Raw genomic sequence first — 24,953 nt, forward strand, 5'->3', positions numbered from 1 at the left:
GTATGTGTGATGCCTTATGCTTAAGTAAGATGGGAATTTCCTTATTTGAAACAAAACTCTAACCGACTGGGGGAACACTGTATTTGCATTGAGAACACGTATATACCGGTAGTTTCACTTCAATATTGATACAGTTTTGCGTTGATAGGGGGACTCACAGTTACCATTCATAAGTTTTATGCATATAGGACGTACTACTTGGTAGGGCAGGGACGAGTCCAAATTTACTAACCGGGGACCTAACCCCCTATTACCGACCCTACCCGGGTACCCACTGTAGGTATCAGGTGATTTCTCAAAATGTCCGATTGGGAACATTTTGAGAATAGCCTTGGAAAAACTTATTTGGAAACATGTACTAAACAACCTGGTCATTCATACACTGAAGTTGAATTAAGTTATATCTTTATTCAACCATATGAAAAATCAGAAGGAATGGGTGGATAGTCAGAAAGAAATGCGAACATTAGTGACTTTTAGAGTAACCATAGAGTTCTAGATAATTTTTGTCAATAAACAATATATCACGTGACTAACTATGGGTCCTACTCAGTACCCACCCGACCCCGGTACCCAAGTTACCCGTCCCAGCCCTACTACATGGTACTCGGTAAAACCCAGCAAGAGCTGATGCAAGGGATGTTTTGCCAATTCATCATACCGGTAGTTTTCTGTTGGGATGCTAGAAAACCACATTAATTAACGCGTCAATGGACACATCTGACCAACTTTGGGGCAAATACTGATAAATCTAGGTCATGCCAGGATCTTGTAGCAAGTTGGAAATAACAAATTAAACACAATTTATGACAACTTCTTTATTTACTGAAGTCGTAAATAGATGCTGTTATCCATAAATTGTGTCTACTTGGTCACCCGTCAACTTCTAAGAAATGCCTATTAAACAAGTCAAGTTGGAAATATTATATTAGAGTTCCACTGTCCATGTTTTTCCCAGATTCACACCATGTGTTTTGCTGAAGCGGCAAGAATCCGTATGGCCTAAGGAGGGAAGATCTCACCCTGTCACCCACCACAATCTGCCCATGCTACAAGTAGACTATACCCTGGATTTGTCAGGATCTCATCATGACTCTGGTGAGTGTAGTGGTGGTATATGTGCTATGTGGGCACATAGTCAAGCTCCTCACAGTGATATCCCATTTGCAGAGCTCTCTATACTATCGCTGCCACCTGTCAAATCTTCCCAGTGATAGAAGACCACAACCATATTTGGAGTTGAACTCGCAACCGAATAACCGTTATGTTTACAAACAAGTGACGACTGTCGTGACGCCAAATACACTTACCCCTGCTGAATTACTTTCTTTGTTTGTAAATTTGAATTTTTATGTCATTAAAACTATCATGTAATTGATATAGTAAGAATGTAAGGGAGAAGTTGATTGATTTTCCGTTAGTCTGCAATCTCGAACCAATCTGATTATACAAACAACAAAGTAAATTCATCTGAAAAATATATTCTGTTGGGTAACTCTACACGTGCGAGCTGCGTCATGTGTATGGAACTTCAAGCTACCCATGAAGATTCCGGGTTAGAATAGGTCTTTAGCAACCTATACTTGCCCTAAAAGGCGACTATGCTTGTCGTAAAAGGCGACTTACGGAATCGGGTGGTCAGGCTCGCTGACTTGGTTGATACATGTCATCGATCCCAATTGCGTGGATCGATGTTCATGATGTCAATCACTGGATTGTCTGGTCCAGACTCGATTATTTTACAGACCGCCGTCATATAGCTGCAATATTGCTGAGTGTGGCGTAAAACAACAAACCAAACCAAAACATGTGCTCGCCGGGGTCAGCCATCTCAGATGCTGTGCACGATTCCTGAATAAATATTGGAACCTGCTCAAGACTTGTCTTACGACGGACACAACAGTATTGGAACCTGCTCAAGACTTGTTTTACGATGGACACAACAGTATTGGAACCTGCTCAAGACTTGTCTTACGACGGACACAACAGTATTGGAACCTGCTCAAGACTTGTCTTACGACGGACACAACAGTATTGGAACCGCGAGTTGGGTCTTGCGGTGGCTAGGGGGTCTTCTATTCACATAGCCCCAGCCATGCGTATCACGCCTTGAGACATACTGCATGGTGGGACTCCAGGCAGGCTAAAGTATTAAACCTGTTCATCTTTCAAGGTCAATTTTACTGAAGGCGTCTGCTTATCTTGGAATTGATGTAACTTCACCAGTTCCTCATCAGATTTCACTACTGTCTCAATTAGAAATTACAATTACATCTGATTTTTCTGTCCAATGATTCAACATGTTGAATAATTACTGGAAAAGTGTTTTTATTGTCAACCTTGTATTTCAGGAAACAGTATTTGTTGTTTTTAACTTCACAATAACTGCAGCTGTGGGCAATCTGGACTTGGATCCTTGGTCAACCCCACTAGACTTGATTTCTCAGTCAACCCCACTGGTCTGGCCTCATGGTCAACCCCACTAGACTGACTTCTCTGTCAACCCCACTAGACTTGATTTCTCAGTCAACCCCACTGGTCTGGCCTCTTGGTCAACCCCCCTAGTCTGGCCTCTTGGTCAACCCCCCTAGTCTGGCCTCTTGGTCAACCCCACTAGACTTGATTTCTCAGTCAACCCCACTGGTCTGGCCTCTTGGTCAACCCCCCTAGTCTGGCCTCTTGGTCAACCCCACTTAACTTGACTTCTCTGTCAACCCCCCTAGACTGACTTCTCGGTCAACCCCACTGGTCTGGCCTCATGGTCAACCCCACTAGACTGACTTCTCTGTCAACCCCACTAGACTTAATTTCTCAGTCAACCCCACTGGTCTGGCCTCATGGTCAACCCCACTAGACTTGACTTCTGTCAACCCTACTGGTCTTGAACTCTTCGTGAACCCTTGAATGCTCTCAAGACACTGACACACCAGCTACTGACAAAGCAAACAAATTGCATTGAAGTATTTCAGACCCTGCACACTTTCACCTGCAGCCAAATTTTACCCAGTAAAGTGAGTTGTCTCCCTTAGTGCAATATTAACAAACCTGCTGACCCCAGTTAATGAAGGCTCTGTTTAAGAAATCAATCTTAGTAAGTTAATCTGTTGGCTTTGAACAGTATTCCAGTTACATCACGGCGTGTCAGCTTAATGTGGGAGAAAAGCCTTTAAAGAGGCAGGTCTCAAACGTCTACGACTTTGGTGAAACCCACCAGTAGGTATATGGGCTGACAAACCTAGAAAGACGAACCGGGATTCGAAACCCACAATCACATTTTTCTGGCATGCCTAAGGGACAGAACTCTGCACAGCGAATTGTGATGCCTTAGATGACTGGGTCACCCATACCCCCAGCAGTTTTCAAGCTATGATCCTTTTATAACACAGGTCTTTAACAGTTGCCGCCTAAAATGGCTGTAATAAACAGGGCTCAACACCAGATGACGATTTGCCTCGCATACACGTTTGCATTAATCACGTAAAAACTCACATATACATTCTGATAAATATTCCAGGATTATACAAGCTACAGTGAGGTCCTGACATGATGATTGAAACGTAATCACTAAAGTGAGAATGTGAGTTGGGTTCAACACCGCCTTGAACAGTATTCCTGTCATATCACGGTGTCATAATCACTAAGAAATCATGTTTAACACCGCCTTGAACAGTATTCCTGTCATATAACGGCGTCATAATCACTAAGAAATCATGTTTAACACCGCTTGGAACAGTATTCCTGTTATATCACGGCGTCATAATCACTAAGAAATCATGTTTAACACCGCCTTGAACAGTATTCCTGTCATATCACGGCATCATAATCACTAAGAAATCATGTTTAACACCGCTTGGAACAGTATTCCTGTTATATCACGGAGTCATAATCACTAAGAAATCATGTTTAACACCGCTTGGAACAGTATTCCTGTTATATCACGGCATCACAATCACTAAGAAATCACGTTGTCATGGTAGAATCTAGGGTGAGTGAGTTACAATTCCAGCCATATTGTGACAGTAAGAATCCAGGGCACTATTAAATAAGCTATCCACAGAATTTAAGCTATCATGGTATTTGGCTTAAGATGGGGACGATGCTCCACGGCTTGGGACCCATGTTCTAGGTCTCGAAGTAACCAGTGCTTGTGAGGGCATTTAAAGTACCCATTAACTGCAAGCTTGATGTACATCATACACTTGGGGTTAGCATATAACTAGAATGGTGTTTAATTGACTTGAATTAAATGAGGACTGCTAGTTTGCCCGAGCTTAGTCCCCCTTAAAGTTCTTATTGGAAACAATGTGCGTTCTAACGGTAACCATGGTAACAAGGAGAGATAGATAAATGTTCTGCCTCCGACAACTACATCAGTGTGTTTGACCTGTATAGGCGGGGATTCATTGGTTGCTTGGCAACCGGCAACCATGTCCGGATCTTTAGACTGGACCAGACATCCATCTATGTCACAAAGATCCATGAATGGCCATAAATTTATGTTGTGAAAATTACTGGGCCAATTGTTTACATAAGACATGGACTGTCAACCAATCACAACTGCCAAACCACATTGAATAACCCAGAAGGCACACTTCAGTTGATCACATGACACTAAAATGACCTTATTAGGTCATTTCAAGAGAAGATCTGTAAAATGGTTGAGAGAGTGAGGACATCTGATTGGTTGATGGGAGGAGTGGATTCTTCATGTTGACCGAGTCTGGAAATCTGTTATGGTAGTAATCCAACTTCAGGTACCGGACAGTCACAAGGCGACCTACCAACACAATGAGATGTGGTTATAACAGGAAGAAATGTGAGAAGGTAGTCTAGCAACATGACTAGATATAGCTATACTGGACACAGCTGTGAAGGTAATCTAGCAACATGACTAGATATATCTATACTGGACACAGCTGAGAAGGTAATCTAGCAACATGACTAGATATAGCTATACTGGACACAGCTGAGAAGGTAATCTAGCAACATGACTAGATATAGCTATACTGGTCACAGCTGAGAAGGTAATCTAGCAACATGACTAGATATAGCTATACTGGACACAGCTGTGAAGGTAATCTAGCAACATGACTAGATATAGCTATACTAAGCCTTAGTTGAGAGGGTAACCAAGCAACATGAGTAGATATAGCCTTACTGGACATAGTTGAGAAGGTAACCTAGCAACATGACTAGATATAGCTATACTAGGCCTTAGTTGAGAAGGTAACCTAGCAACATGACTAGATATAGCCTTACTGGACATAGTTGAGAAGGTAACCTTGCAACATGACTAGATATAGCCTTACTGGACATAGTTGAGAAGGTAACCTTGCAACATGACTAGATATAGCCTTACTGGACATAGTTGAGAAGGTAACCTAGCAACATGACTAGATATAGCTATACTAGGCCTTAGTTGAGAGAGTAACTTAGCAACAGGACTAGATATAGCTATACTAGGCCTTCCTTGAGAGGGTAACCTAGCAACATGACTAGATATAGCCTTACTGGACATAGTTGAGAAGGTAACCTAGCATTATGACTAGATATAGCTATACTAGGCCTTAGTTGAGAGGGTAACCAAGCAACATGAGTAGATATAGCCTTACTGGACATAGTTGAGAAAGTAAGCTAGAAACATGACTAGATATAGCTATACTGGACATAGTTGAGAAGGTAACCTAGGAACATGACTAGATATAGCCTTATTGGACATAGTTGAGAAGGTAACCTAGCAACATGACTAGATATAGCTATACTGGACATAGTTGAGAAGGTAACCTTGTAACATGACTAGATATAGCCTTACTGGACATAGTTGAGAAGGTAACCTAGCAACATGACTAGATATAGCCTTACTGGACATAGTTGAGAAGGTAACCTAGCAACATGACTAAATATAGCTATACTAGGCCTTAGTTGAGAGGGTAACTTAGCAACAGGACTAGATATAGCTATACTAGGCCTTCCTTGAGAGGGTAACCTAGCAACATGACTAGATATAGCCTTACTGGACAAAGTTGAGAGGGTAACCTAGCAACATGACTAGATATAGCCTTACTGGACATAGCTGAGAAGGTAACCTAGCAACGTGACTAGATATAGCTATACTAGGCCTTAGTTGAGAGGGTAACCCAGCAACATGACTATATATGGCCTTACTGGACATAGCTGAGAAGGTAACCTAGAAACAAGCTTGGTTTGGACAGACAACCTTGCAAGCCCACAGGGCATAGCCAAATAGTTATACATTGTTCATCACTATCAGATCACAAGATAGATCTGATTGCCAACTAGTTCATTGAAGAATCTTTGTAACTCATGAACCCCAAAAGGGCCATGTGTGTCACTGGAAGGGTCTACCAGACAACCAGGCTCTCACTGTCTTGTACACTATGCCAGGGACACAAAAACTGTGGTTGTGATTAACTGAGGGAATGCTTACGGTCAAACCACCATCCATGCAGAGCCTGTCTTGCCCGGCCAGCAGCCTCACAACAGGAACACTTCATGTAGACACAGCCCTGCAATACCAACACACACATCACTGAAAACAGCCTCTAATGGCGCATTGTGACAATGGAGACGCGGCGCGCGTGCATGCCTGTAGTTTCATGTCTTACTCTACACTATTCCAGCTATATGGCAGCGGACTGTAAATAGTCGACTCTGGACCACACAATTCAGTGATTGATATTGTGAGCTATGATCCATGCCATTGGGGTACGATCACACGCAATCAACCAAGTTACAAGATCCTTGACAACCAGATCCATTACGTTGCCTCTTATGGCCAGTAGTATAGGTTGCTGGGGACCAGTTGTAACCCGGAATCCCCATGAGGTGCCCTCTGTCTGGTGACCGTTGGGCATGATAACGTGTGCGTGAAGACCCTGTGCATGATAATGTTTGCGTGAATACCCTGTGCATGATAATGTGTGCGTGAATACCCTGTGCATGATAACGTGTGCGTGAATACTCTCTACATGATAACGTGTGCGTGAATACCCTGTGCATGATGTGTGCGTGAATACCCTGTGCATGATAATGTGTGCGTGAATACCCTGTGCATGATAATGTGTGGGAGAATACCCTGTGCATGATATGTGCGTGAATACCCTGTGCATGATACCGTGTGCGTGAATACCCTGTGCATGATAATGTGTGCGTGAATACCCTGTGCATGATGTGTGCGTGAATACCCTGTGCATGATAACGTGTGCGTAAATAACCTGTGCATGATAATGTGTGTGTAAATAACCTGTGCATGATAATGTGTGCGTAAATACCCTGTGCATTATAATGTGTGCGTAAATACCCTGTGCATGATAATGTGTGCGTAAATACCCTGTGCATGATACCGTGTGCGTAAATAACCTGTGCATGATAATGTGTGCGTGAATACCCTGTGCATGATAATGTGTGCGTAAATAACCTGTGCACGATAATGTGTGTGAATACCCTGTGCATGATAATGTGTCATGAAATCCCTGTGCATGATAATTTGTGCGTAAATACCCTGTGCATGATAACGTGTGCGTAAATACCCTGTGCATGATAATGTGTGGGTAAATACCCTGTACATGATAATGTGTGCGTAAATACCCTGTGCATAATGTGTGCGTGAATACCCTGTGCATGATAATGTGTGCGTGAATACCCTGTGCATGATGTGTGCATGAATACCATGTGCATGATAACGTGTGCGTAAATACCCTGTGCATGATAATGTGTGCGTGAATACCCTGTGCATGATAATGTGTGTGTAAATACCCTGTGCATGATCCCATGTGCGTTAATACCCTGTACATGATAATGTGTGCGTAAATACCCTGTGCATAATGTGAGTGAATACCCTGTGCATGATAATGTGTGCATGAATTCCCTGTGCATGATAATGTGTGCCTAAATACCCTGTGCATGATAACGTGTGCGTAAATACCCTGTGCATGATAATGTGTGAGTAAATACCCTGTACATGATAATGTGTGCGTAAATACCCTGTGCATAATGTGTGCGTGAATACCCTGTGCATGAATACCCTGTGCATGATGTGTGCATGAATACCCTGTGCATGATAATGTGTGTGTAAATACCCTGTGCATGATCCCATGTGCGTTAATACCCTGTACATGATAATGTGTGCGTAAAAACCCTGTGCATAATGTGCGTGAATACCCTGTGCATGATAATGTGTGCGTGAATACCCTGTGCATGATAATGTGTGCGTGAATACCCTGTGCATGATAACGTGTGCGTAAATACCCTGTGCATGATGTGTGCGTGAATACCCTGTGCATGATAATGTGTGCGTGAATACCCTGTGCATGACAATGTGTGCGTGAATACCCTGTGCATGATAATGTGTTCGTAAATACCCTGTGCATGATAATGTGTGCGTAAATACCCTGTGCATGATAATGTGTGCGTGAATACCCTGTGCATGATACCGTGTGCGTAAATACCCTGTGCATGATACCATGTGCGTAAATACCCTGTGCATGATACTGTGTGCGTGAATACCCTGTGCATGATAATGTGTGCGTGAATACCCTGTGCATGATACCGTGTGCGTGAATACCCTGTGCATGATACCGTGTGCGTAAATACCCTGTGCATGATACCGTGTGCGTGAATACCCTGTGCATGACACCATGTGCGTAAATACCCTGTGCATGATTTTGAGAAGCCAACTTACTCCAGAACAAACACAAACTGAAGCCCGGGGTGAAAAAATTGGTTTATCTTTCCCCTCTTTCTCTGCTTGCATTTAATCATATGGGCGTAGGTGCAGATGATATGGAAAGTTTCCCATGGCATATAACGTGTTCCATTTACAATTAACTAATGTCTATAAAACATGATAAAAAACAATGAGTGAGTGAGTGAGTTTGATTTTACGCCGCTTTAAGCAATATTCCAGCAATATCACGGCGGGGGACACCAGAAATGGGCTTCACACATTCTACCCATGTCGGGAATCGAACCCGGGTCTTCGGCGTGACGAGCGAACGCTTTAACCACTAGGCTACCCGACCGCCCGATAATAAACAATGAATTAAAGCAGGTGAATGACTTACCTCCCTTGATTCCTTGTCGACAAAGATGTGAAAGATGCTGTCAATGTTCTTGCACTTCTCCAGCAGGGCGTCCTGAATATTGACCTCCCATGCAGGATCCTCGCCCTCACTGAACACCAGCATCAATAAGTTAGAGAGAATTTCTTCCAAAAGCCTTTTGATATCAATTATATTAACATGAATCGATATGCTTGATATCAATAGCCATGAGGATGATGGAGTGAGATTATATACTACCCAAAAGAAGTTAAGGATCACCCGATTCTTTCATATTGGTAATGTTAATCTGTCATGGCATGAGAGATTAACTATTGTAATATGAAAGAATCAGGTGATCCTTAACTTCTTTTGAGTAGTATATTTATCCTCCAAAAACAACCAGTGTCTTGCGTGTAAAAAGTCGAGCTAATCAGCTTCAGTGGCTAAGAGATGTCACAGTAACTGATGTCACAATGGTCTGCAAAGCATTGCGATACAATTAATTGAAACGATATCTCCTAGGATATACGTCCCGTGGAAGCCAGTCTTGGGTGATAAAAGCATGTCCTAAACCTTACATCATATAAGTGAGTGAGTGAGTTGGATTTAACACCGCTTTTAACAGTATTCCAGTTTATTACGGCGTGTCAGCTTAATGTGGGAGGAAAGCCCCAAGTGATGCAGGTCTTCAGTAAAACCCACGAGCATGCGTATGGTGCTGACAAACCTAGAAAAATAATTTGGCTGAACCGGGATTCGAACCCACGGGACAAAACTCTGCACAGCGAATCGCGGCACCTAAGACGATTGGGCCACCCGTGCCCCCTACATCATATAAACTAAAGGGTCACATTCATCATTGTGTAGATATCTATCCACAATGTTCCTAAATCTGCAAGAATGAATGTACTAGGGCTGGGACGGGTAACTTGGGTACTCGGGTCGGGTTGGTACAGAGTAGAACCCGGGTACCCACAGGACTACCTGGACCCATGGTTAGTCACGTGCTATATTGTTTAATGACAAAAGTTATCTAGAACTTCATGGCTACACTACAAGTCTCTAATGTTTGCATTTCTTTCTGACTATGCACCCATTCCTTCTGACTTTCATATGTTTGAATAAAGATAAAACTTCAGTCAACTGAAGTGTATGCATGACCAGATCGTTCTATATCTGTATCTAAGTGCATTTTGCTTGGGCTACGGTCGAACTAGTCCTAATGGTACATTTTATACCTATCTCTTGAGACTTACAGCAGGTACCTGGGTAGGGTAGGGTAAATAGGGGGATGGGTTCCCGGCAAGTAAATCTTGACTCGTCCCAGCCCTAGAATGTACTATTTTACTTTGCACAAACGTTCAACAGTGAGCCCCATTAACCTTCAAAGTTGAATACCTTTTCTAAAGTCATACAATTTTTCCAATTGTTCAAAAAAAAAACCTCAGTAAAATCATAATGATTTGATCAAAAAATTATGTCATCAGGAGGAACATGCAAACCCAAGTTCAGCTTGCTCAGTCCGGCAATTTCAGAGAACAGGATAACAGGGAAAAAACTGTAATTAACATTTATAAGACTTACACGTCGGCATCAAACATGTTGCGGATCTTCAGACATGGCGTTGGACAATACATCACAGTGTTGGAGCTGTCGTCATTGTGTTCACCAAAGGCTGGGAACAAAACCATTTCACAACTAACCGAAGTGTTTACAAATGTGGGGTTATCTTGTTTATAACAGTATTAAAATATTGACAACGATAATAATGCCCTCCATTGCACAACAACATAGATGAACTAAGCACTACTGTACTCATTTTATCTGGTAACCAAGGTAACATTACCATGATTACAAAAACACAGATCAAAAACATCTGGATATCATGTTGAACATTTTCTTAGGATTTACTCTTGACCTACCTTGACCTTGCCAAACTTTGCCGCCATTTGGAGAATTCTGAAGATGAGAAAAAAATATCAGGCTTTCGTTTTAATTTTCTGGTCTAGTTTTAGTTTAGTATTGGTTGGTTGAGGGACACAGGTTTTTCAAAACCATACATTAAAGTATGCAATCTTACGTGGCATAAAAGCCACTAAAAATGCTGAATGCACATGGGCCAAATATCTAAATGTATTTACGCTTGGTCTTTTTATGTTAAAATATCTCTTAAAACTGTTACCCTAGACAAACAATACCTAGAGCTAGGAATACAAATTACAGTAAACTACGGTTATAACGAACTCAAAGGGACCACTAATTTTAGTTTGTTATAACCCTTGTTCGTTATAAGCATATATACAGCATATATACAGCAAATGGCTGAAACAATTTGTTATATCCATCAGTTTCTTATAAGCGTGTTCGTAATAAACATAGTTTACTGTAACTTAATGTTAAAGGTATCATCAGTGCTAGTAGGTTTATTTGTGATGGAATAGCTTATTTTCAAATTCGCAATATGTTCTTATTTGGGCTAACAGCCTTTCCCCGCAACCTACATGTATCCATCTCCAGACTCGGAACTCCTCTCCCTCAATGGTTTGTTCTTCTAGACGGATGCGAGATTCATTCTTCTCAATGAACAGGACCGCCTTATCCCAGACAGGCTGCAGCTCCTTCCTGTAGCCAACACCACTTACATCTTTACAATCATCAGCATAATACCCGGTGATATTAATAATAACCATCACCATCTAACATTTCCAGATCAAGTAAACAAGTTTCCACATTCATCATATATGTTAAATACATCTTGTATGTGCATTAACGGCACATCGGCAAACAAACACTGTGTATCATAGTGAGTGAGTGAGTGAATGTGTACGGTTTCAATATTCCAGCAATATCACGGCGGAGGACACAAGAGTGAGTGAGTGAGTGAGTGAGTGAGTGAGTGAGTGAGTGAGTGAGTGACTATGGTTTTACGCCGCTTTTAGCAATATTCCAGCAATATTCCAGCAATATCACAGCAATATCACGGCGGGGGACACCAGAAATGGGCTTCACATATTGTACCCATGTCGGGAATCGAACCCGGGTCTTCGGCGTGATGAGCGAACGCTTTTAACCACTAGGCTACCCGACCGCCCCGATCTTAAAAAGAGATAAGTGAGTGTTTAAAGCACTTGACATCCTCTTACCTCCGAGACGGAGGCAGCAACTGGTCTCGCACGTGCTGCACGGCCAGAAACTGATTGTGACTCCCGTTCTCCCCTTGTGTCACATCATGGTGTCTTTTGAGAATATCTGTGGGAAGAGAGAATGTTGTTTTTACACTGCAGTCAAGAATATTCCAATCATATCACAATACCTGCAAATAATCATCCAATTCTGACTAACTAGTGGCTGAATGTTGTTTTTACACTGCAGTCAAGAATATTCCAATCATATCACAATACCTGTAAATAATCATCCAATTCTGACTAACTAGTGTCTGACAGCATGAGTGACCATCTGTATTGATAAACAAAGTGTATAACACTGTACTCATTTTAGTTGACAGGTAGCTATAATAGAGTGATAATGCTTATTTAGGATTGTAATGAATTGATGATTATTAGTATTTTGAAATTTTATTCAATTGATTGAACTAACATGAGCTCTACATCATGTACATACTATCAACTGAAACCATATACGTTAACCTGTGATTGGTGTTATACCAACTGAAAGTATATACGTTAACATGCAATAGGTGTTATACCAACTGAAAGTATATACGTTAACATGTGATTGGTGTTATACCAACTGAAAGTATATACGTTAACATGTGATTGGCATTATACCAACTGAAAGTAAATACGTTAACATGTGATTGGTGTTATACCAACTGAAAGTATATACGTTGACATGTGATTGGTGTTATACCAACTGAAAGTATATACGTTGACATGTGATTGGTGTTATACCAACTGAAAGTATATACGTTGACATGTGATTGGTGTTATACCAACTGAAAGTATATACGTTGACATGTGATTGGTGTTATACCAACTGAAAGTATATACGTTGACATGTGATTGGTGTTATACCAACTGAAAGTATATACGTTGACATGTGATTGGTGTTATACCAACTGAAAGTATATACGTTAACATGTGATTGGTGTTATACCAACTGAAAGTATATACGTTAACATGTGATTGGTGTTATACCAACTGAAAGTATATACGTTGACATGTGATTGGTGTTATACCAACTGAAAGTATATACGTTAACATATGATTGGTGTTATACCAACTGAAACCATATATGTTAACATGTGATTGGTGTTATACCAACTGAAAGTATATATGTTAACTTGTGATCAGGGTTAAACCAACTGAAACCAATCATCTAAACTTGAGATTGGTCTTATACCAACTGAAATTGGTTACCATGTATCTGTGTATACCAACTGAAACTTTATAAATTAACTTGTGACTAGTGTTATACCACACTGAAACTATATATGTTAACTTGAGATTGGCATAAATTAACTTGTGACTAGTGTTATACCAACTGAAACTATATATGTTAACTTGAGATTAGTGTTATACTGAAAGTATATACATTAACTTGTGACTAGTGTTATACCAACTGAAACTATATATGTTAACTTGAGATTAGTGTTATACTGAAAGTATATAAATTAACTTGTGACTAGTGTTATACCACACTGAAACTATATATGTTAACTTGAGATTGGCATAAATTAACTTGTGACTAGTGTTATACCAACTGAAACTATATATGTTAACTTGAGATTAGTGTTATACTGAGAGTATATACATTAACTTGTGACTAGTGTTATACCAACTGAAACTATATATGTTAACTTGAGATTAGTGTTATACTGAAAGTATATAAATTAACTTGTGACTAGTGTTATACCAACTGAAACTATGTTTGTGTTTCATGTTATTGCCATAATGCCATGGATTCTTGTGTGGCATCTTGGCAATCAATCATGGCATCCATCACCCTACTAACTGCAGTGACTCCTCAGAACAAGTAGACACACTCAGATAGACATGATAGTAATAAAGTAATAAAAATTAAAATTAAAAAATATTCCTCTCTCAGGCATGAGACAAGCGGCCATTATGAGTGTACAAATGCATGCCACTGGCAGCTGTCTCACCTATGATCTCATCCACCATGGCATACACATGTCTCAGTTCCTGCTCCTTCGCCAGACTCCGCCACTTGAGGTACTTCAGCAGCATGAACACCAGCACACAGCCTGCAACAAACACCAGCAGCAACATCATCGTCGGACTCTTTCTAGAGATTCTTTAGGGACAGATTGTGGTGTAACTAAGGGACTCCACTACCGTAAAGGTCATGAGATAATGCTTTGTTTGTTTGTTGGTTGTTTAACGCCGCTCTCTGCAATATTCCAGCTATATGACGGCTGTCTGAAAATAATCGCGTCTGGACCAGACAATCCAGTGATTGATATCATGAGCATCAATCATCGCAATTGGGATATGAGGACATGCATCAGCTAAGTCAGTGAGCCTGACCACCCGATCCCGTTAGTCGCCTCTTACCACAAGCACCGTCGCCTTTCACGGCAAGCGTGGGTTACTGAAGACCTATTCTACCCCGGATCTTCACGAGTCCATAATATACATGCAACAAAGTAGGAAGCATTAGGACACTCAAAATAACAACATTAACTTTCTTGTTTCCTTGGCTATTATCTTGGGATGACAACACTGACCAATGATTAAGATGGTGAGAGCCCCTGTGACCCGGTAGAAGGACCTCTGAAGGCGACATAGGAGCGCCATGGAGGCAACATTTGATTCCAAGTGCTTGATGTACTGTCGTGTCCTGGTGTCTTCTCCTTCCTTGTCCACTGCTCTGTAACACAGAAACAATCAAATAGCTTTTTCACTGTTTCCTTCCTTGAAATAAAAGACTTCCTGGTTATTAGAATGTTGTGTTGTGTTCGACAGGGCTCGATATATCTATATAGAAAATGCACCAGAAGAACCTATTATTGACCTATTATTGATGTATGTCTTTCAAATTTGTGTCTTACCGTTACATATCCACACCTCTAAGCTTTATTTACCAAACAACATAAATAATCTGTATGGTCCTGTTATGATCTGTGCTATGTGTCATTTGTCATTCTTCTTGTGGCTTGATGTCATCAGACTGTGGGAAGTTCAAGAATTTGTGCACATTTCAACAATGATGTATTCATAGGATCAGCGTGCAACCTGTTTTTTTCTTGTGCAACTAGGTTTATATGTCAACATGCCACTGGTGCAAGTTAAATCAAGATCCTCAAATCAACCATGAGTCTGAGTTCAACGGTATTCATGCCGGTCACAGCATCTGAAATTTCCAGGTCCTATTTCCCAGTCCAAAGCTGGCACACAGAGTCTTATGATGATACTGTAAATTTTGTTTGTTTGTTTGATGTTGTTTAACGCCGCTCTTAGCAATATTCAAGCTATATGCATATGACATGTTCTGTAAAAAATCAAGTATGGACAAGACAACCCAGTGAGTGACATCATGAGCATCAATCCACGCAATTGGGATACGATGACATGCATCAACAAAGTCACTGAGCCTGGCCACCCGATTCCATTAGTCACATCTTACTACAAACATAGTCGCTTTTTACGGCAAGCATGGGTTGTTGAAGACCTGTTCTACCCCGGATCTTCACGGGTTGATACTGTGAGTAAAGTCACCAGGTGTACATACCTAATGTTCCAGTGTGGATTCAACACAATGTGATCCAGGCAGGACTTCACCAACTCCTCAATATTCTGAAAAGGTCACAAGAAACATTACAGAAATCCTTGTAAAACAACCAAGGATGATGTCAGCTCCTGCCATCAAAACATAAACCAGATACTGAAACATATGACATTCAGGAACAAAAATAAGGGTTAGGAAACATCTCCTTGCTTTGTCCATTTACAAGTTATTTCCTAGAAGCATAACAACAGCCTCTGTCCATGTAATCAACACTTCACGGGTTAGTGAGGTGAGGTGATATGGGGTTGAACGTCGCGTCCAAGATTATTGCACTTATATAGCGACGTGTTCACGGGTTAGTAGACACTACAATATGTGCATGATATGAGGTGTAAAGAAGTCTATTTAATGTCAAACAAGATAACAGCGTATCATTATCCCCTGCCCTGCCACATTAGAAATTTGTTTGGATATAAACTTTAAAGAAAGAGTCCTATAAAGCCTTAAGAAGAGATAGGAACTAGGGTCACTTAATGTCATACGAAAAAATGATTAAATGTGAAATTAATACATACAAAAGGCCCCTTTTGGCTTTAAGTAACGCCGTTACTATATCCCCCATCCCACTTTGTGGCGGGGAATATAAAGAAATGAAGTCATATAAAGAGCACTATTCCGTGGTGATGTGTATTGGCCAGACTTTACTCCATTGTGATAAGAACTATGATATATTGAATGCGTAATTTGTTTCAAAATAAAAATAACTAAGACTTCCTCTGCACAGTTTTGACAACTTTGAAGTCGTCGGACATTTTGTTGGATGTTGCTATGATCACACCTCATGGACAACAGACACATTATATAAAGGAAGCTGGTCATGATTAGTTTCTCTTTCCCCTTCACAGGAATCAGTTACTAATTTCTGAATTTCAATCAGTCTTCAGGGCTTGATTTAACCAAATAATAGATGCACAAGTGCAACCCGATATTAAACAAGAGTCATCAGAAGATATATCCCCCCTACCCAGTCTGGTACAATTCGGAAATGGAGTTAGGCCACTTATACCCCACTTTTGGTTCATTGCCATTGGATACCTCCAGTTCAATAAAGACAAAAAATAATACTGTTCAATATTTTTCAATATCACATATCAACAAAATAACAAATATCCCAAATCAACAAAAGGCACCAGTTCACCACTAGACTGATCTGTACAGCAAGTTTCACCTAGAAATATTCAATGGTATTGGAGTTCTACTGTTTGCTGTATCCCCCCGTTTTACTCCATATTGGTATAACGTGCACACTAGATGTCTACAAGGCTAAGGCAATGGCTGAGAAATATTGTCATTTGTGCGCAGTAATCTGAGAAATCACTGGCCTGAGGACTTACTGGTATACCTCTTGTGGATTTGTTGGATAAAAATGGAAACTATACCGCAAAGGCATCTTTATTCACAGATGATGGAGAAACAGCGTATACACCCATAAAGTATTGACAATGGATTATATTTAATTAATCCTTTGGATGCATACAGGTACCTCCTCTATAACAATTTGACTAAGTTGTATACTTTGACATGCATGGTCTACAAATAATCCAAGGTTTACCTGGATATACCTATTAGGAGCAATCCTATCAAGGAATTATTTAGGTATCTAAACTAAGTGTGCTTGGCAGGCAATTTGGAAAAATACATTATTTCCTTCACAAATTGGATTTGTTTAATAATGACAGGCAAAATCCAAATTTCAGCACCCTCCCTTGGACATTTACATATTTTCTATGAATATTGTGATTTTTTCTCTCATCTAGGAAACTGATATGCACAACAAAATAACAATTATATTTTCAGTTTACTTTCTGACTAAAATTTGGATCCAGTGGCTTAAATGTGGTACCCTGATCATTACTGATGGACTGTTATTTACTGCATATTTATCAAGCACAATTTATCTTGCACAGACTTGATTATTTACAAGCTGCTATGACAATAGGTTTAATATTGCTTTAAGAACATTCGCTCACACGTTCATCCCATACCCACCTCGCCTTTACGTACCACATCATTGTTCTTGATGTTCTTCACGTAAGTTCTGAACTGTTCCACAGACATGTTCTTCTCCCACTCCTCAGCAGAGCCACACACTACTAACCCTGTAGGGAGATTAAACAGTCTCAAAAGAGATAGAAATGCATAGTCTACTTGTCAAACTTGCACACCAATTAACAGTAAAATACATAGCTTTCTGAGCGCTTGTTTGTTGATTTTCCAAGAGTGTTGTTATTTCATAACAGACACATCAGTCTGTGTCAGAATTTGATGAATATTTCAGCTATTTGGTCTTTTTGTTTGAAAATTTAGAGAAATAATATATATATCCACTTCTATCTTTTCAGAGACACGTTGGACACATCTAAAGATTTATTCATTGGTATGCCTGTAGAATGTGTCTGGATGCGATGTTTTCAGGTTTTACCTTGACTTACAAAAAAGGCCCCCTATTGATTAATTTTGGGGGCCCTTGCAGACAATATGAGGGTCCTGTGAAGTAATGAAATGGTTGGTGTACTGTTTCGATAATCACTTTAGAGCCTGGAATGAATCAATGATCATGTGGACAGTGATTGATGGATGAAATGAAAGACGCCATAACTCATCTTGATGTGCTGTAATGAGTGAGTGAGTGAGTGAGTGAGTGAGTGAGTGAGTGAGTGAGTGAGTGAGTGAGTGAGTGAGTGAGTGAGTGAGTATGTTTTTTATGCCTCTTTTAGCATTATTCCAGCATATCACGGCAGGGGGCACCAGAAATGGGCTTCACACACTGTGCCCAAGTAGAGAATCGCCCCTGATGTGCTGTAGGTACAATCAGTATTATTGTCCATCCCTCGGGACAACGTGTGTGTATCGGTTCCATAGTTTTATATGAGTATAACCGATAAACGGACGTGAGGATAAGGTAATTGCAGCTATAACCCTTTAAGCATGAGAGTCCTTTATTGCAAACCCCTGCAATATATCAATTTCAGAAATATATTTTCCTAAGCATATGTTTAGAAAGTTTCTTGCAAAATGTATTGGCAGGGCTCACAAATATAAACCACAGAATTCTCAAACATGTTTCTCACAACTACTCTCAGTCTCACACATACTTAATGAAGATCAGATCCAATTCAAAAGCATGGTCTTAAACAAAAAAAACCATGACAAATGTGAAGCAAATATTTTCACCTTTCTTACTGCTTAACACGTCATACAAATCCCGAATGACAATCATCGTCTTCTCCACAACCGGCTCTCCATAACAACCCTGCAAAATAGAACGCCAATTCTTATCTTAAGTGATTATGCAGATACAGGCCTCGATTTAGTTATACAAAACACACACCAGTGCAACCTATCATTGAAAAGTGCAATCTAATATTAATGACTACATGCACCAAGTGCATGACAAAGAAAAACTCAAGCTTGTGACTAATCCAGCGGTAGAAACTAACAGTTTTAGTCCACTAGTCCTTATAATGACAACATATAGCAAACCCTTAATAATGGCAAATTTCTACTTATCCTTATGATATCTTATCTATTAGGCAGTTTGGCAAGGACTACAGGACTAGTGCCAGTTTCTAACGCTGTAATCCTTAATTTTCCTCCCAACATTGACCTTTGAATATGTTGAACACACTCAATACCTGTGAGTTTTATCTATCATATTACATCACTAATCCCTGTGTTATGTGAAATTTGTTAGGATTTCTTGGCCTTGACATCATCAAACTGTTTGTTTACTTTGAGTAAACTCAGGACAGTCATCAGAGATTTGGTATTATATTTTCCAACTAGTCTAGTTTATGCATCTATGTTTGATACATATATCGGTTCAGGGTGCAAACTTGTTTCGTCTGGTGCAACAAGGTTTTCATGTCAACATGCACCTGGTGCAAGTTAAATCAAGTACCTTAAATTGAGCCCTGTAAGATACAGGATATTCTTATCAATACAAGGCAACAGTGTTACATATGAAAGTCTGGAGTATCACACCTGAATCATGTTGAATGGTCAGGGTCACCATCAACTACAGCAGACCCGTGAAGATTCCGGGATAAAATAGGTCTTCAGCAACCCATGCTTGCCGTACAAGGCGACTATGCTTGTCGTAAAAGGCGACAAACGGGATCGGGTGGTCAGGCTCGCTGACTTGGTTGATGCATGTCATCGATCCCAATTGGGTGGATCGATGTTCATGATGTAAATCACTGGATTGTCTGGTCCAGACTCAATTATTTTACAGACCGCCGTCATATAGCTGAAATATTGCTGAGTGCGGCGTAAAACAACAAACCAAACCAACCCCAAAAATCAACTACAGCATATATCATGTACATGGCCAACACATTCAATAGATACAACTACTATAACCTTCTTTAAGTGAGAGAGTGAGTTGGGTTTAATGCCGCTTTGATAGTATTCCAGTTATGTCACGGCGTGTCAGCTTAATGTGGGAGGAAAGCCCGAAATGATGCAGGTCTCAGATTTTTACCACTTTCGTGAATGCCACAAGCACGGGTATGGTACTGACAAACCTAGAAACATAATCTGGCTGAACTTGGATTCCAATCAACAGTCATTGGTTTCTGCTGTGACTTCTACATTGTATCCTTTTGAATATGTAACATATGAAAGTGTCAAAAACAATTTCCGTTTTGTTTCGAAGGGAATCCAACTTTTGCATTGTGATTACAGGATGGATTTCTTATGATTTCATTTTGTGACTGTCAGTTCACAAATCATATATAAATGTGTCCAAAAAAGGCCTTAATTCACAAAAAATAAATTAAAAGATAGCAGAACTGTGCGAAATTCGTGAAAAGTTTCAGCAGAATAGGTTTTTGGCAGCAGAATTTAGGAAAGACTGATGAAGACTTGCGGGAGTGTAACAAAGATATCCCAGTCAGACACAGTATACTGTCTTCGAGCCGACAAGTCCTTTTTTTATTCCCTTAACTTCAAAGGAATGGTAGGGTACCAACAAGTCTTACTGTATTACATGGCCCGGGATCGAACCACTGACCTACCACTCTCCGGGCAGACGCTCTATCCACTAGACTAACGCAGCAGTCGCCAGTGACATGAGCAACATCCCATGCTGTTGGGGTATGCTAGGACGCTAACAACAAAGTCACCGAGTTGACACCAGAAGCATCTAGTCGCCACTTATGACGAGAATCAGTTGCTGGGATCATATTCTAACCACGACTTCCCACAGGTGAGAAAGATATAGCTTGCACTTGGCATCTATGTTGGCGGCAAGCCGAGAAAGACACGTCGTACACTCCTAGACACCCAACTTTGTGAGACACATGAGCACTGACATGGACAAAGGATTATAACTGGAATACGATCTGATATTCAGAGCTCCAGATAACTTTTGAGCAATTGAGATTTTACTCAAAGGTTTCTATTATAATTAGGTTATTACATTTTTCATTGGGTAACCAATATTTTTTCACTCATCAATTCATCACTCTATTGTTTTTTTCACGAAATGAGTAAAAAAAATAAAAGTAAAATGATGTTTTAGATGTAATACAACGGTTCTAAATATATGCTTGACCCGGAAAGTAAATTAGCTCGTAATTGTGTTTCAGAAATTAGCTCCGTTGTATGCGTGCTGAAAAAGCTTCAATGGGTGTTCAGAGTTCCCGCTGGCTTTTGAAACTGCCAGTCCTTGTGGACTGGCAACTCTAACAATTACCAGTACCCCCCCTAACTTTTGCCAGTCCCAACTTTCAACAAATATAAAAATGTATGAAAATTATTTGGTTTTAATTCTTTCAACATAATGTTCAGTGCAAAGATTTCATCTCTGAAGTAACTTAGTTAGATCTTTACGTCATTTACACAAACTTCAGTCACAACTCTCTCTCTCTCCCTCTTTAATATTTTGAAACCAAGTCACTACAAATGGATATTTAACCTAGAAATAGACAAGAGGAAACCCTGATGGTAACATACAAGCTGACTTTGTTCGAAAAATATACTTATATGAATATCACCAATGTTTTGTTCAACAACACAGATTTATAAGGTACTTTATTTGCCGGTCCACAGGGACTGGCAGTCACATGAATTACCGGTCCAAGCCTAATTTTACCAGTAAAAAAACTGGCAATTACCAGTAAACGGGAACACTGGGTGTTTACGTGTGCTGTTTTCAAACAATTGAGTTTTCAATTTAATGCATGTGTTTCTGTACGCAAGTTAATTGAAAGTAATTTGGTTTTGAATAGTTTTGGGAGGTATTTTACGTAAATAACCAGCTTATCTGTGGCTCTGGATATTCAAACCAATGATTGGGATTCCAGGCAGCTAAGGGAAACAACTCCATGTGGATGCTCACTTGACTTGGCTATTCTTGCCATGTTTGCAGAATTCAACAGTTCGGGCTAGCATGGCTAGTGTTTGTCACCATGGTCACATACAAACTATCTGCAATCTTTTTTTCAGCAAGGGATTAAAAATAATAACAACAGTATGTCAGAGCTATCGATGAAAATCACCTCAGTTGTGTCCAGACAAAGAAGATAAGTACTCTTTGGAGCTGAAACAAACACAGAACATACATTAAATTAACAATCTTAATAATTTCTTTATTAGTAACTTTCTCTCAAACTTTTAGATATTTTAACTGCATCTGTGATTTAACTTACTTGTCGAATAATGGTATATATTAGGATAAAGAAACAGCTAACAAATACTACAATCAGTGCCCACTGCAGACAAAAAGATATAAATTCTATCATAAATTGTATAAAATTCTGTAACCAAATTTTGATAATTCTGCACACAATCCTGCAAACTTTTAAGCTCACTTTTCGTGAACTTCATCAGACTGTTGATTTGTGACAGGCATTTTAATGATAAACTTATCCACATCCAGAATAGCTTATTTAAGTGACACAGACATGCACTTATGCTATGAACATGATGAAATAACACACAATGTGATTTTCTGCAACATTTTGCAAAATAGGTACATTTCTGCACAGAGTGCATGGGAATTTCTGCAAAATATTATGCGACCACAGTATTGCAGAATACAGAAGGGGCTGTACAAATTATACAGCAGCATAAGCACAGCCATTGTTTTTTTACATTGATGTAGCAAATGAAAACTAATCTCATATTTTTCATCTGTGTTTTAGATATGGAAGTTCTTCCAAAAAGCACCACTTCCACTCTCAGCAGTATTCCAGCTATACGGCAGTGGTCTATAAACATTTGAGTCTTGACCAGACAATCAAGTGATTGATATTGTGAGCAACAATCAATGCCTTCGGGGTACAATGACACCCAATCAACCATGTCACTGAGTGTGACCACCCGATCCACTTGGTCACCACTTACAGCCAACATAGGTTGCTGGGGACTGATTCAAACACGGAATCACCAGAGGGCACCTCTTTGTGGAATGCATGACAACCAAAAACATGAGAGCAATAACACCCAAGGATCTGTAATTCAATTTTCAACAGTTGACGTTCTGAAATATCCAAGGGAAACTAACAATGCATATTATTAAGCAGGTTCACATTTAAAGACACTGAAACATATGTACCTGCTTTCACATCTCCGATCCCGCTGTACCATGCTAAGATGACATCTTTCCTTACAAAGAGGTAACTGACAGCCAGGACCAGGAAGAACCCTCCAACAATAACTAGCAAACCTCCAGACACATGCTCAGGGTAGAGTTTGTAATTTTTCTTCGAGTCATTCACATGCTTGGATGATGTATGATTTGTTGTGTGACGTTTGGAGTTAGCATGTGTGACTGGGGTGACATGATTTGAGTAAGTTGTGTTGGACTTTGTCTGATGCGACCTATTCGGCGACCTGCCATCATTTAAACTGTTGTTGCTTTCAATGGTAAATGTCGTGTTCACAGACTTGTTCTCAACCTCGTATGTACTTTCTTCCAGATCGGAGTCAGACGACTCAAATGTCTCGTTTATTCTGGATCTGTTTCCAAGGCTGCCAGATGCGTTCAGGTCACTCAAATCGGGATACAATCGTGATGTAGATTGACGTGCTTCTAATTTCGTGATACGAGGCGAGTCGTCTGTTTGTTGTTCGGATTTCCTGGACCGCAAACTTGGCCGTCCTAACGACACTCTGTTGCTAGATGGTTTAGGTTTTGGGGGTGTGATGGGTGTGTTTGCCGTAGATCTGCGTCTAAGTGACTTGGATACTCCACTAACGATCTTGGATCTCTGTCGGTCAGTCTGACCCGCGCTTTCGAAGTCGCTATCATCGGAGCTCAAAACATCGAGGTGTGCACGCTTTGAGGACTTCCTGGTTGTCTGATCTCCACTATTTGCCTTAGATTTGTGATGATTCAGCTTTTTAATGTATATCTGCCGCTTGCCCAGCTTAAATGGCAGACTCACTGTTTCTCCAAACCGCTTCAGTTCCTCCACGAGTTCTCGGTCCGTTATCTTCTCCGCCATGTTGATCGATGACCGACTCGGCCCGGATGCCGCAGGTGCGCGTGCGCGACAATGCCGGTTGGGGCACATTTTTTTCGCAACGGAAGAATGGAGATCTTCCGTCTGACAAAACCTATTGAAATAGGCAATGAACTGAAGTAAATATGATATTAAAATAACGAATGTTATAGAATATACAGCAATGAAAGTAAGATTGTATGATTAGTGTCAGTAAGTGTGCGCAAACGCTGACCCTTCCATAAACGAAACCAGAATTGAAAATGTAAGATACAGAAGCTCACTTCTATTTGATAATACTTCACTGATTAGGATATTCAATTGATTTCAACCGTTTTCGTCTTTTCGATAAACCCACATTGCTATCTTACAGCAAGCTTGTTCTCCCTCTATGTCTTCAACTCGTTCGATTATCTCACAAACAAGTAGACTATAAATACCATACAAGTATGTTATCCAGACTTTCACATTCATTAATTGTTAACAAATGGTTTCATTTAAAGGAGGAACTAGCATCAAATCGGGCCAATTCGCAGTCCTAGTAAGTTTGACCTAAGTGAAATAAGGTTTTCAAAGCCAACTTTGTCAAATAAATCAATTGAATTACTGCTACAGTCTTACATGAATCTAGCCCTTAATGAATGCCCCAGCAGATCCATGCACTTACCAT

At 40.2% G+C, this 24,953-nt stretch overlaps 1 protein-coding gene across 3 annotated transcripts; it reads right to left on the bottom strand.

Moving 5' to 3' along the window:
* Positions 1–1,687: 1,687 nt before the first annotated feature.
* Positions 1,688–24,300, bottom strand: LOC124120987 (inner nuclear membrane protein Man1-like). 3 transcript variants are annotated; one of them, XR_006858952.2, is made up of 15 exons: positions 23,395–24,300; positions 22,337–22,377; positions 19,008–19,086; positions 17,823–17,932; positions 15,777–15,841; positions 14,773–14,915; positions 14,188–14,289; positions 12,206–12,311; positions 11,564–11,684; positions 10,985–11,021; positions 10,647–10,737; positions 9,084–9,192; positions 6,449–6,527; positions 2,042–4,777; positions 1,688–1,998 (listed from the first exon to the last, which is right to left on the bottom strand). XR_006858952.2 is itself a non-coding variant. In XM_046483937.2 (14 exons), exons 1-14 carry the CDS (start codon positions 24,284–24,286, stop codon positions 4,626–4,628), a joined length of 2,112 nt encoding a protein of 703 aa, XP_046339893.2. In that variant the 5' UTR covers positions 24,287–24,300; the 3' UTR covers positions 1,688–4,625. The 3 variants fall into 3 exon arrangements, 2 of the variants coding, with proteins under 2 accessions (XP_046339893.2, XP_046339883.2); XM_046483937.2 differs by having other exon boundaries at positions 1,688–4,777; positions 17,838–17,932; XM_046483927.2 differs by having other exon boundaries at positions 1,688–4,777.
* Positions 24,301–24,953: the final 653 nt, after the last annotated feature.

The sequence above is a fragment of the Haliotis rufescens genome, unplaced genomic scaffold, assembly GCF_023055435.1.
Source record: "Haliotis rufescens isolate VD_foot unplaced genomic scaffold, xgHalRufe1.0.p SCAF_16, whole genome shotgun sequence".
NCBI lineage: Eukaryota > Metazoa > Mollusca > Gastropoda > Lepetellida > Haliotidae > Haliotis > Haliotis rufescens.

Bases quoted from the DNA above. Each gene is read 5' to 3' on its own strand.
- LOC124120987 (XM_046483927.2), bottom strand. From the start codon at position 24,286: ATGGCGGAGAAGATAACGGACCGAGAACTCGTGGAGGAACTGAAGCGG. The intron at 10,738-10,984 runs GTAGGTCAAGAG...TTTTGTTCCCAG, and splicing joins CAAAGTTTGGCAAGGTCAAG to CCTTTGGTGAACACAATGAC. The intron at 6,528-9,083 runs GTAAGTCATTCA...TTGGTATTGCAG, and splicing joins TCGACAAGGAATCAAGGGAG to GGCTGTGTCTACATGAAGTG.